This window comes from Podarcis raffonei, chromosome 1 (assembly GCF_027172205.1).
Source record: "Podarcis raffonei isolate rPodRaf1 chromosome 1, rPodRaf1.pri, whole genome shotgun sequence".
In the NCBI taxonomy this organism is placed as follows: Eukaryota; Metazoa; Chordata; class Lepidosauria; order Squamata; family Lacertidae; genus Podarcis; species Podarcis raffonei.
In genome coordinates this window covers 76768613-76782007 of record NC_070602.1, presented here as the reverse complement: position 1 = coordinate 76782007, position 13395 = coordinate 76768613, and the positions used below count along the sequence as shown (strand labels likewise).

The following is a 13395-nucleotide window of genomic DNA, read 5'->3' as shown; positions in this document are numbered from 1 at the left end:
TATTTAGATATTTTGATACTACTCTTTATCATAAAGTCACAGGGGGATGCGCAACATATTAAAATGCACAAATGCATATTCCGAGGCCAATTAAAACATCTATATGAAATAAACTCAGCACAAACTAAAATAACAGAGGATAATGTAAGGTGACAAGGGGTGCCATACACTGACCTCAGTGCATTATGCCTCCTAACCTCCAGAAACCTGGGGGGGGGGTGTATTCACTTCCCTCTTGAAAGAGTGTAGCATTGAGGCAAGACACTACAGTACTCAGGAGGGAGATAGTTCCATTGTTTTGGAGCTGCCACAGGAAAGGCTGTACTGTGGGTCCTCACACTACTGAATACCTCCGTTGTAGTGGCCATCAGGAGGTTCTCCTTAGCTGATCTTCAGGCCCAGGTGGTAGGTTGGTAAAAGAGAAGTTCTCTTATTTTAATGTCAACATAAGCACTTTGACTTAGGTTCGAAAGAGAATTGGCAAGCTGTGCAGCTGTTTTAGTACTCTGGACCCCTGCATTTTACACTAGTTGCAACTTCTGAACCATTTTGGAAGAGCAGTCCTACAAAGAGTACATGACAGTAGTGTAATCTGAAGGACAGCAGAGCATGGATAATAGTGGTCAGGCTATCTCTAGTCAGGAAAGGATGCAAACGAGTGCAACCCCTTCCAGAATAAGGGTGTTCTACTGATTCTCGGACTCTGTGCAACCACAGCACCTCTGCTTGTCTAGATTCAGCTTCTGTTTCTTGGCCCACATCCAGCCCATTACTGCTTCCCCAGGCACCAATGAAACAAATGGAGCTGTGTGTCATCAGTATATTGGTGGCAATTCATATCCCCTGAATATGGCTGCTATAACCTGCCAGACTCGCCAAGCAACTGTGAACTGGTACATTTGCAATTGCCTATAAGTGTTTGGAAATTTGGGGGTGGGACAGACTGTAAACTGTATCTGTATAATAAAACCTTCAATGATTCCTTGTCATTCTTTCTCTCCTCCCAGAGGTATGTTGATGGAGGGATTTCTGACAACCTGCCACAGTATGAGCTGAAGAACACCATCACGGTGTCCCCTTTCTCTGGGGAGAGTGATATCTGTCCACGGGACAGCTCCACAAACATCCATGAGCTCAGGGTCACGAATACCAGCATTCAGTTCAACATGCGCAACCTCTACCGCCTTTCAAAGGCCCTGTTTCCACCAGAGCCTCAGGTGAGAGCCCAGCATGATTGTCTATATTTTTGTAGTGACACTTGAGCTTCCATAGATGGTAAACATTGTTTATGGCTCTTCATTTGAAGGAACTTCAGGCAACCTGAATTTATATACTTGGAAGTGAGTCCCACTGATGTTGGATGGAGCTTACAGACCTATAGAAACCAACCTGCCCTCCATAAAGCTTCAGTGGTGTTTATGCCACCCATTTCTGAGAGACGGGCATATGGTGTTTCATGAACAGCTGCACATTTCCTTTTAGAAACAAGCAACAAAGTCACTGAAAGGCACGTGGGTGATCAGCCAATGCACTTCATGTAACTTGGGACTCCCACTCCCATTCTTTAGAGGGTGTTGACAGGTAGCCTAATTTGGAGTGGCAAATGCTCATTCTATGATTTAATCTGACTTGTTTTTTTAAAGTGATGGGACAAGAAGCCTTCAAAACTTTTGGAATGCACTGAATGCCTTTTTTAATCCCGTTGGAATAACATGAAGACACCTGAAAATACCTTCAATTAGGCATTGTCTGAAAATGCATGTGGGCTGTATTCAGTTGGTGTAGATTGACATTCCTTTGTTGGCCTTCTTTCTTCCCCCATGGGTGTTCATTCAGAGCCATTGCCCAGACCATAACATGTCTCCTCCGTGTTCCTGCCTCTTCCTTTAGTTAGCAACATAACAAATGCTGTTGGTCCGTTCTTGCTTTCTGCCCTTTCTCCCTCTTTTATTGCTGCAGTAGAAAACACTGTTGGGGTAGCAATGGTTGTAACCAGAAAAGAAGCACCTCTTGCCCTTCCAACTGGAATGTTTAGACACAGGCTTTCATCATCATAACTGGCTCTCCTTTATCTCTGTGTGCAGGTTCTGCGGGACATGTGCAAGCAAGGATACAGGGATGCACTGCACTTCTTGAAAAAGAATGGTAAGCACTTAGCAAAAGGTTTTGCCTTCCCTCCCCACCCAAATTTTCTAGCAAAAGTAAAACTGTGTAAAAACATTTTTCTTCTCTGCTTTATAAGTTTCCGTGTGTCCTGTTTGTGCGTAAAATCCATTGGCGGCCATGCTTAACCCTCAGTTGTTCCATCTAACCAGTTGTTGCTATGCAGAAAACATTTTTAATACTACCTATGCAGCAGCCAGCTTCATTATTACCAATTGTATTTCCACTTAGCTGAGGTTGAGCACACATTCCATTCTACATAGTTAGAAAAGTTCTGAGTAAATCAAGAGGTTTTACATACATCCCATCACTACACAAATCGCTGAATGAAAGCAAAATGTTGGATATGACAAGAGAGTCTATTTTGTATTTGATCACATAGATGCAAAATGGCACTGGGTATGATCCACTGGGGTCTTCTCCTGCACAAAATTCATTTAATGGAAGCTGTGCAAGAGCATAACAATGCTTCTCTAGCACTCTGCCTATTATTCTGGCATGAGCCGGTGCTGTGGCCAGAGCACACTGTTTGTGTCTATAGTGTCACCTTGTGGTGACTGTCTGTAGTGCAGCAATCTTGTGCACTGTATTTTTTGTCCTTACAGTTCATGAGTTACCGTATTTTTCCCTCTATTACACGCAGATTTTTTCTCCTAAAAAGTAAGGGGAAATGTCTGTGCGTGTTATTGAGCGAATGTGTGGTCCCTGGAGCTGACAAGCGCGAGTGAAGGCAAAAATCAGGCAAATATCAAATCGTCCGGAAAAGGGAGGAAAGGGGGAAGCTGCTGCTTTCCTGCATTCTGCCTCAGGGTCTTACTGCCCACCCGCTTCTGTTTCCTTACTGTGTTTGCTCAAACGGAACAAAGAGCAGAGAAAACCCCTCCCCTCCAGGCAAGCAGAGCGTCCTTCCTTCTAATTCCTCTCCGTGCGTCTGGGACTCGGAGGCAACATGCAGGTTGGGGGGGGGGGGGGAGAGAGAGCTGGTTGGCTTGTGGGGGGGGGGACTTTTGCCTTCCTTTCCTCCCTCCGGTAAAACCCCTCTCCTGCATTCTTAGCCAGCTGCTTCTCTGCACACCCCTCTCCTTGTCGCTTCTATGTTTTTCCTTCCCTCCCTACTTAAAACGTGGTTCCAATCACGGATCCACATGGATCCTCAGGATCTTTGCATTGAGTCACCCCAAATTCACCATCAGATCACATAGCAATGATCTGATGCAAAAACAGGGCTGCAATGGTGCAAAAACGTGGTTACAAAGCACGGATCCACATGGATCCTCAGGATCTTTGCATTGGGTCACCCCAAATTCACCATCAGATCACATAGCATGTCCATGGCTACAGCCTGCACCAAAAAAATCACGCACCCACTGTTGCCTGGGGCTGCAATGGTACAAAAACGTGGTTACAAAGCATGGATCCACATGGATCCTCAGGATCTTTGCATTGGGTCACCCCAAATTCACCATCAGATCACATAGCATGTCCATGGCTACAGCCTGCACCAAAAAAATCACGCACCCACTGTTGCCTGGGGCTGCAATGGTGCAAAAACGTGGTTACAAAGCACGGATCCACATGGATCCTCAGGATCTTTTCATTGGGTCACCCCAAATTCACCATCAGATCACATAGCATGTCCATGGCTACAGCCTGCACCAAAAAAATCACGCACCCACTGTTGCCTGGGGCTGCAATGGTACAAAAACGTGGTTACAAAGCATGGATCCACATGGATCCTCAGGATCTTTTCATTGGGTCACCCCAAATTCACCATCAGATCACATAGCATGTCCATGGCTACAGCCTGCACCAAAAAAATCACGCACCCACTGTTGCCTGGGGCTGCAATGGTGCAAAAACGTGGTTACAAAGCACGGATCCACATGGATCCTCAGGATCTTTGCATTGGGTCACCCCAAATTCACCATCAGATCACATAGCATGTCCATGGCTACAGCCTGCACCAAAAAAATCACGCACCCACTGTTGCCTGGGGCTGCAATGGTACAAAAACGTGGTTACAAAGCATGGATCCACATGGATCCTCAGGATCTTTGCATTGGGTCACCCCAAATTCACCATCAGATCACATGTCTGTGGCCGCAGCATGAAGCACAAAAATGATACATCCACTGTTTCATTCAGATTTTTTTTTTCTTGTTTTCCTCCTCTAAAAACTATGTGCGTGTTATGGTCAGGTGCGTGTTATCGAGCGAAAAATACGGTAACTACTTACATTGATGCAGTTCAGGTCTTGCCTGTGTGCTTCCTACAAGCAACAGTTGGTCACTTGAGAACAGGATACTCAACCAACTGAGGCTTTGCTCTGATCCAGAAGGGCTCTTTTTATGTTCTTATATTACATGATTCAGCAACCCCACTGTGCTATCCCAGAGAAGGCAATTAGAGAGGAAATTGACTTGGTGACAGCCAGAGATTTCTTATGGTTGCAGATGTGAAAGGGTCTACTTGGGACTTCTTATTGAAGCTATCTATAGTAGTTCTATAATTCAAATGGTACTTTACAGAATGTGTAGGCATATACATTGGTACCTCTGGTTACAAACTTAATTCATTCCAGAGGTCTGTTCTTAACCTAAAACCATTCTTAACCTGAGGTACCACTTTAGCTAATGGGGCTTCCTGCTGCTGCTGCTGCTGCTGCGCTGCCGCCACGCAATTTCTGTTCTCATCCTGAGGTAAAGTTCTTAACCCGAGGTACTATTCCGGGTTAGCAGTGTCTGTAACCCAAAGTGTTTGTAACCCGAGGTACCACTTCAGGCATGTCCAACAGGTAGATCGCAATCTACTGGTAGATTATGGGGTGTTCCTGGTAGATCCTGGTTGATCTCTGGCCCCTCAGCGATCTCCTTACGAAAAAGCAAAAAAACAAACAAAAAACCCCCTAAAAACTCCCACCAACTCTGGCTTCCTAAAAAAAGCTCCACAACCTTTGGGTAGATCACTGCCAGTCTTTTTATGACAATGAGTAGATCACTGCCAGTTTTGTTATACTGTCAGTAGATCACAGATTATTGGGAGTTGGAGGTCCCTGGATAGATAAACCACATGGTACTGAGTTCTTAGAACTACGTTGCTTCAGTCTGCAGAGGTGGGGTATATTGGTGGGCAGGATTTAACATTTGAATGTCCCTCTATGCACATGTTTTACAAAAAACAACATACTTCTGCTGCACGATACTTCCAGGCATTGGACAGCACATAGTATGTACAACATATGTGTTACAATATTCTTTTAAAATAAAATAAGCTTTATTCAAACAGATCCAATGGCAGTGTACAGTTATAACAACAAAGAAAGGAAAACATAATCCACCATGGATCTATTGTTTTAAGATACCTGTGTTTTTTTTTTAAAAAAATGTTACAAAGACAAATGTAGCACTTAAAAAAGGAAGTCTGAGTAAACAAATAAGTTTTAACCTGATGCCAAAAAGAGTGTAGCATTGATGCCCACTGAGTCTTTTCCCGAGGAGCTATTTCTCTCTGCTTTGTAAACCCTCTTGCCTTGCACAGCTGTCTCACATGCCTTGGTGGCAATTTCATGTCCAGTGCTTATTGTACACGATATCCTCTGTGACAGCAGGTGGCTTTTGGCTGTGACTGCCACTTTCTCCACTGTTAGGAAAGATAATCTGCAAAGCACATTAATTTTTTGGTTGAAGCACAACAGTTCCTTCTCCCATCTTCCTCAGGTCTTCTCCATCATCCAAGACCCACCAACCCTTTGCTGGCTATTGAAAATGGGGCTGGGGTGAGGAATGCTGAAGAAGAGGAGGAGGAGGAGGCAGGGGAAGAGGACCAGCTGAGAGAGAATGCTGCACTGGCAGAGGCTGAAGATCACATTCTTGAACACTTGCCTCCTAAACTGAACCAAGGTATGATCTTGGGTTGGAGAGTCTGCAGTGTGTCTGTGTCTAACCCAAGGCTCTCCTCATTACACAGACTAGGCTGAGGCTTTTATAATGCTCTAGGGGTGAGGAACATGTAGTTCAGCAGCATCTGATGATGGGCCTCCGCCACGAGTTCCCCACTCTTGACTTATGTCCTGCTTTTTTCCTTTGTGGGAGAAAACGGGAGAAGCAGAGGAAAGAAGACTGTTGAGAGGCTAAAAGATAGACATTCCAATTCTGCACATATGCATACGTTTTATTTTGTTCCGTGCAGATGATTTGGTTTCCCTGTTACATAGTCGAACTACAAGTTCCAGGCTCTGCAGAGGAAGCCATGACGGTTAAATTGATTTCATTGTATAGTTGGCCATAATTGGCCATGTCCAAAGGTAAATTAGGAGACTGTGAATACATGAAATACACAGGGTGGGCAGTATGGCTAATGTAAGGGGATACAATTTGCTCCATGGCCCCCTGCAGACATATCACAGGACTTCAGAAAATCTCTATTTCCCATTAATAACGCAAGTGTACTGAGCAATGTTTTGAAAGTGTGCATGTGTTCACATATGCATGTGGAAATTCTGAAGTTGGTGCACAGCATTGACTTGAAACTCTGGTTCCAATCTCCACTGCCCAGTAAAGTTGGTATCTGAGAAGAACAAGCTGCCTGCCTTGATTTAGGGTCTGGCTATAGTTTTTTATTTTCCTATTGGAACTTCTCTTAGGTGACTCATGAGATAACGGATAGTGGACACAGAAGCATAAAAACCAGCAAAATTGTCGGGAAATGCCTGTAGACAGATAAGATGGGGATCAGTGTTGAGGAGAGATGAATAAAGTGATTTGCTGCCAGCTCTAGAATTGACACAATCTTCCCCCCTAGAACAAACCTCTTGGTCCCCCTGCTTAGTAGTAGATGCATGTTTATGGCTAGAGAGATTTTGTGGATCTTCAAAGTAGTCTGGACATCCAGTAATTGCTTTTAAAATGTTGATGACTTGTGTTTCCAATTCCCACTTCTGTTGTAGCATGTGAAGTCCCTCACTTCATTTCAAACCTACACCTGCAGTGGGAAATTACAAGTTAATGCTGTTTTGTTTTTTTTGAACTGCGGGGCCTTCAGGGCCCTGGCAATAACATGTTGCTAACTCATACAGCCTAACAGAATTGAAGGTTTCAGAGGCATTCAAGTTCTATAGTGAATACTACCTTTTAAATGAGGCATGGGACAAACAAAGCAGGCTTGGTCTCTTTCTCTGGGGAAGAAGAGTAATAGAAATCCCTCTGGTTGCTTCTCATGAGCTGGGCGAAGTCTTATACTGTATTTTTATTCCTTGCCTTTTGGGCTGATGTTTGGAGCCACAAGAGGGCTAAATTTTGGACAGGTGTTTCTCCTCTAAAAATTGAGAGGGGCAGTTTCTGCTTTCCCCATTGAATTGGTGACTGGAATAACTCACTGTCTCCATCTCCAGCCCTCTTAGAAGCCTGTGCTGAGAGGAGGGGATTGTTCACCGGCATTGCCAACCTGTTGCCTGTGCGCCTGGCCTCTACCTTGATGCTCCCATACACTCTTCCTCTGGAGTCGGCTCTCTCCTTCACTGTTAGGTATGCTCTAAATCCTGTTTCTGATATGCTTTTGGGAAATGCTTGTGATTGGGACCTAGATTGCTGTATCATCTGCATCATTAAGAACTTGATATTCTGTGGGACTTGGTTCTAAATAAAACAAGGGTAAAATCCACTCCAAGGAAATTTATTGAAAGCCAAGAACCCTCTCCCATGTGGTTGTCAATGGCTACTAGCCATGAGGTCTATGTGCAGGGTCAGAGGTGGCTATCAGCCACTGGGAAACAGTAGCAGGAACAAACTCTTGCTCTCATGTGCTGCATCTGGGCTTCCCATAGACACCTAGTTAGCCACCATGGGAAATGGGATTCTGGACTAGAAAGCTCATTGGTCTACTCTAGGAAGGGGAGGCATGCTCTCTATGTGAATACTTGCCATTGTCACAAGAGGCGCCCTTGTGCAGGCTGTTTTTAAGAACACCTTTGCAAAGCTGCAACGTGGCTGGTGCTCCTTCGTGCTTGCAGTGTAGCAATGGCCTGCATTACGTAACAGCGTCCCTGTTGGTCACCTGTCTCCTTCAGGTTGCTTGAATGGCTGCCAGATGTCCCTGAGGATATCAGGTGGATGAAGGAGCAGACGAGGAAAGTCTGCCACTATCTGATGAGGAAAGCCAAGAAGAAGCTGGGAAGCCATCTCTCAGCCAGGTAGGATTATCTTGTTTGCTTTTCTAAGTATTGCGACACTGGGAGTTGCCATAGGACTGGCGCCATATAAATGGTAATCAGGGGGACTTTGGCTTCCAATCTGACTGTGCTTATTCAGAAATCAGCCCTTTTGTACTCTCCTCCAAGTTTGTGTGCTTAAGATGGCAGTTCTAGATGTGTCATCTTACTTTGCACAGCTCTCTATAAAATAAAGGTGCCTTACTCTTCAGGAAGGTTTAGTGTTACTGTGCCTAGGTAACCGAATACATGGTTATGAAACTACAGTCAATTCCAGCACTGTGCACTTCTTTTTCAAGAAACCAAATAACCAAAAACCCAGGCTTGACAGTCCCCAGTTTTGTTTTGATGGTGAAATAACATAACTAAGTGCCTGAAGTCCTTAGATGTTGTACGTAATATATTTGAAAGGGCCTAATTTTCTTTCCAAAGAAAGGGTGGTGTTCAACTAAGTTTTACTCCAGACTTAAACCCATTGAAATTAATGAACCTGTTAGGGTCTTTGATTTCATTAGATCTACTCTGAGTAAAACTTAGATATAGTAGCACCCCATATACAGAGTGTTCTGAAGAGCTATCTTGGATTAAGTTTAAAACCCAAACAACCCTCTTCAAATGCATCTATTTGCTCACTCTTGGTTCAGTTTCTTTTCTGTGTGTGAACATGTACCCAGGGCAGTTCAGGACAGTGGGCAAAAATGTATTGTGTGTGAACTGCCAAAAAGTGATTGGATGCTATCTCAAAGGTAGGAGGGGGGTGGAGATAGCCATGGATGCTGGAAAACTGGCTTTGGGCTGAACATTGATTCTTGGTATAATAGTCGGTGGTCAATAGCATTGGCAGAGAAACTAACATGTCAGGTCAGAACAGCAAAGGGCAAACACAATCCCTATTCTTTTTATAATACATGGCAAAAAAATCATTGAATATATAAATTGTTTGGATAATGGTAGGAATCCACCTAACACTCAAAGGGAAATGTGGTGTGATCTTTTAGAGTAACCAAATGAGATGTTGTATAGCATGACAAATGTATATGATTTTAATGGGACGAGTTGTTTGTTATTTTCTACTTTAGCAATTGTTTATATGCTAATAATAATAATGATAATAATAATACAACTTTTTAAAATGTAAGGGGGAGAGAAAGCCACTCTGTATATATTTTTCCAGCCTAACAACAGGGACCCTATTTCCCTTTAGTTTCCATTGAATGACTTATAAAATCGTTCGTTCCTGCAATAGCAGATGATTTTTATATGATCTTCCAATTCACACATTAATTTCTCAGGACAGTTCTGTATGTCAACTGTCAACCTGCAAAAAATATCAGGATGGTTTGTGCAGACGAATGTGTTGTTTGAAACAGCTTTCAGTAACAAAGCTGTCATTTAATGTTTTACAATATAACAAATAGATGGTTTTTCAAGTGATTTGTTTGCATTTATCGTGTGACAATAAACAGTTACCACTTCAACGGGTGGCTCGTGCATTACATCTGGGTGTCGCACAGTCCACTTGCACTCGGCGGGGTGCGGGTTTTATTGAGAGATAATGGAGCCCATTCTGCCAGTGGAGAATCTCATTTTGCAGAGCAGCCCACTCTACGCAGCTTGTGTTCTCACTTGTACACCTGACTCACTTTCTCAGACCGAATGAAACTCAGCAGTGTGACGACCGTCAGCCTGGGGACTCTGGAGGCTCAAAGTTTCCCCTGGATCTCAGTCAGCTCACGTGGCACTTTCTGCTTATGGGCCAATGACGGGACTAGGAAGGGGCAGGACTAGGATAGCCAGGGTGTCAAAGGTCAGTATTGAGGCATGCAAGGAGAATCTGAGCACTGCTCACCTGCACCTTCCATGATCCTAGCCTGTGCTGCTGACTTTTTGTATGTGACGGTAGCATCACACTGGCATCTTGTACTGTTAAGGGGAAATTGCAATGGGGAATGTGTGATCTTTTATCCACCACTCCTCTCTCTGTATCTCCATGTCTAGCCTGGAAGCTCCAGTGCAGCAAGCAGCGCTTGTGAGTACAGCATGACAAACAAACTAAACATCTTCCTCTCTCTCTTTCTCTCTCTCTCTCAGGCTGTACTACCACCTGGAACTCAGAAAAAGCCAAAGCTTGCCCCTCCCCTTGAGCATCGGCTATGGGGAGGCGCTGCCCAAGTGGCTGCGGAGTAACCTCTCCCTGACGGACGTTATGACAAAATGGGAGGAGTACCAGCGCCAGCTGATGCTGGGGTTGTTCTGCATTAACGTGGACCTGCAGGCGTCCATCTTCCCATCAGAAGGGCTCCAGATGAGGCACCCGCCAGCAAGCTGCACACAAGAAAGCCTCCAGCTTTTCTGATCTCGTTGCCACACTTTGGGCAGGGGAGGGTAGACAGCCGCTGCCTCTCAACAGCGTCCTAATGGAGCTGTAACACCTGCTAAGAGACTTCTTATTTTCTCATTTGCAGAGTGAGAATTTACATCAATATAGCCATTGTGCAACTGCTAATCTGGTGGCTGCACAGTGTTCAAACCCATAGCAATGTGTCGGGCGTTGCGTACACTCTTAGAGATGATGGTGTATAAATGCCCAGCACATGTGACAAAAGTGCTTGGTCTCTTGGTTGAACCGAAAAGAGTTTTGCTTGGGACACCTTTTCAGAGGCCTCATATCATATTGAACTTGCTGTTTGTGATAAGAGGATTGGGACACAAATCAGTACTCTGGCATTTCTTTGCTTTTAACCTCCTTTGTTTTACATTAGTGTTGTAAAAGGGTCTTTGTTTTGAAGAAAGCTGAGTCCCTCATAGATCATCTTTGCCTGTGCTACACAGAATAGTGTAAAGCAGGCAGGCTACAACAACTGGCTGCCAGATTGGCTCTTGTTATCTAAGGCAGCCCTTGGTTTTCAACTCTCAGCTGATGCACCTTTTTAAATGCCTGTGCCCCACATTCTCTTTCAAATCTATCTGGGTGCCACTGCTCTTAATATAGATGTTAGGAATGTAGACTTGTAAAAATGAACTCTTAGAACACTAGAGTTCCTTGTTCCTCTCAGGATCACCCTCTTCTAAGGGACTTTTTTTTTTAACTATGGAGAGAGAAAATATTAGAAGCTCTGAAATGTGCTTTGTAAGGGTTGTACTAAAAGTAGGCCCATTGAAATTAATGGCCGTAACTAATTTAGATCCATTAATTTCAGTGGGTCTCATCTGAGTAAAATTGAATTGAATACAATCCTAAATGTATGCTTGAGCTATGCTGTTCTTTTCTTTTCGATGCTCCATGTTGTTTGGATGGTGCTATTTCCACCCACCCACCCAAAACAACACTACTACGTTATTCTTCAAATGTGCAGAAAGGATGTAAAGAAGGATAGAGGAAGAATGCAGGAGCTAAGAGAGCTTAGTGTATGTTTTTCAAATGGTTTGTGGCTCATCTGATGAGCTGGAGCTGAGCATGTGAGGAGAGAAGGGGTGTTTTGCCACTCACAAAATGAAAGTGAAGGTGGAGGCCAAAACTGATGCTGGCCAAACTGGATTTAACCTCGAGGAATCCATATGCACTTTGTGCCAGTGGTATATTTGATCACTTTTGAAAGGACCTGGCAACCCCAACAGAATTGTGACTGGTGTGGTGGTTAGTCAGGAGGGTCAGGAGCTGGAGGTCCTAAAAGGGATGGCAGTACAGTGTGAAAAGGATGAAAGAGTGCCAGAAGGTGTCAGAAGTGAATGCACATCCTTCTTTCTATCCACCTGTGTCAGAGGTGGGGAACCTTGCACTCTCCAGATGTTTTTGGACTCCATCAGCTGCAGAAAGCATGACCAATGGTCAGGGAAGGTGGGAGGCGTTGTCCAACACAGGTTCCCCTCCACTGTACCACAGGCTAGTTCAGTGGATCTTGGTTCCTGTTCTGCAAATGAAACAGGGATTCATGTCTTAGGTTAACCTGGAGGGCTTCCCCCCTATAGTTCATAGAGCCAGAAGGACATTTAGTTACTTGCCAGGTTCTCAAGTTTTCTGAGCCAAAGATCTGGTATGTGTTCCCAATGCTTTTGCAAAGTTCCCCACTTGCTGGAATTGTTCACTGCAGTGTGTGTTAAAGGTTAAGCACTCCATGTAGCAGCACATGTCCTGTCTGCTATATAGAATCCCTCTCCCTACAGATGCCTTTCAGATGTGATGTACAGACTACTAATTGTCTCAGCACTAAACTGTTATCTCACATTTCACTGCTGTTGCCTTGTTCATGCTACTGCGTAGCCTAGCAGAGATTTGCTGTGGCAGCAAAGCAGCAGCATCCCTTATCATATAGCAATACTATTTTCTGTGGCTTGCTTTTCCATTGGCTTTGGGGCATATCTATATATCTGTATATATAATATAAATATATATTTCTTCCCTGTTGTGATTTGTACCATGAAAGCACAGATAGGTTTGTGCTACAGGGAGAAACAAGTCTTTGTATTTGTACTGCGCAGAGGTTGACTTCCTTTGCACACTAAGCTACCATCTTCGATCCTCTCACAACGCAGTCAGTCAGTTGAATGCCAAAGAGAACCCAAGGGGTATTCAGGGGCAGGGGGAGCTGACACAGTACATATCAGTTAAGCAGTGTTAATAGAGATGCAATTCAGAGTGCCACTGCAGAACAAAGGGGTGGGTATTCTTTGTAGGCATACCTCACTACTCAGTGTACATTGAATAGACTTGTTTTTGTTCATTCCAAAGCATCTGAGTAGTGGTGTGTTGCACTGCTGAACTTTATGAGACTCTTTGAGCCCCATGAGGTACATCCTTGGGGTGTTTTTTTAAAAAAAAGAAAATTCAGAGTATAATGATTTGAAATGGGCTCAAGTCAGGACATTATGACTTCGTAGTGCTTTTTTTTTATGGTGGCCAATACTAGGATTTCTAGAAATGCTTTCATCTGCAGAGCTTCTGGAGTGACACAGCTGCTAAACAGATTTTGAGAATGAGTAGCGTTATGAAAACCATCTTGACGCTAAAAGAAAAATATTCCAGTTCA

At 44.0% G+C, this 13395-nt stretch overlaps 1 protein-coding gene across 3 annotated transcripts in view; it reads left to right on the top strand.

Annotated features, from left to right (window-relative positions):
• The window catches only part of PNPLA2 (patatin like phospholipase domain containing 2), a 36999-nt gene extending 24935 nt beyond the window's left edge, over positions 1 to 12064 (top strand). For 2 of the 3 annotated variants that reach the window (XM_053394806.1, XM_053394824.1), the window contains exons 4-9: positions 1008 to 1217; positions 2085 to 2145; positions 5880 to 6062; positions 7553 to 7685; positions 8228 to 8350; positions 10460 to 12064. In XM_053394806.1, coding sequence (XP_053250781.1) covers positions 1008 to 1217; positions 2085 to 2145; positions 5880 to 6062; positions 7553 to 7685; positions 8228 to 8350; positions 10460 to 10724 — 975 coding nt within the window. In that variant the 3' untranslated portion in view covers positions 10725 to 12064. Of the gene's footprint in view, positions 1 to 1007; positions 1218 to 2084; positions 2146 to 5879; positions 6063 to 7552; positions 7686 to 8227; positions 8351 to 10019; positions 10176 to 10459 lie in introns of all 3 variants that reach the window. The other variant, XM_053394815.1, reaches the window with a different exon arrangement.
• The last annotated feature ends 1331 nt before the right edge of the window (positions 12065 to 13395 follow it).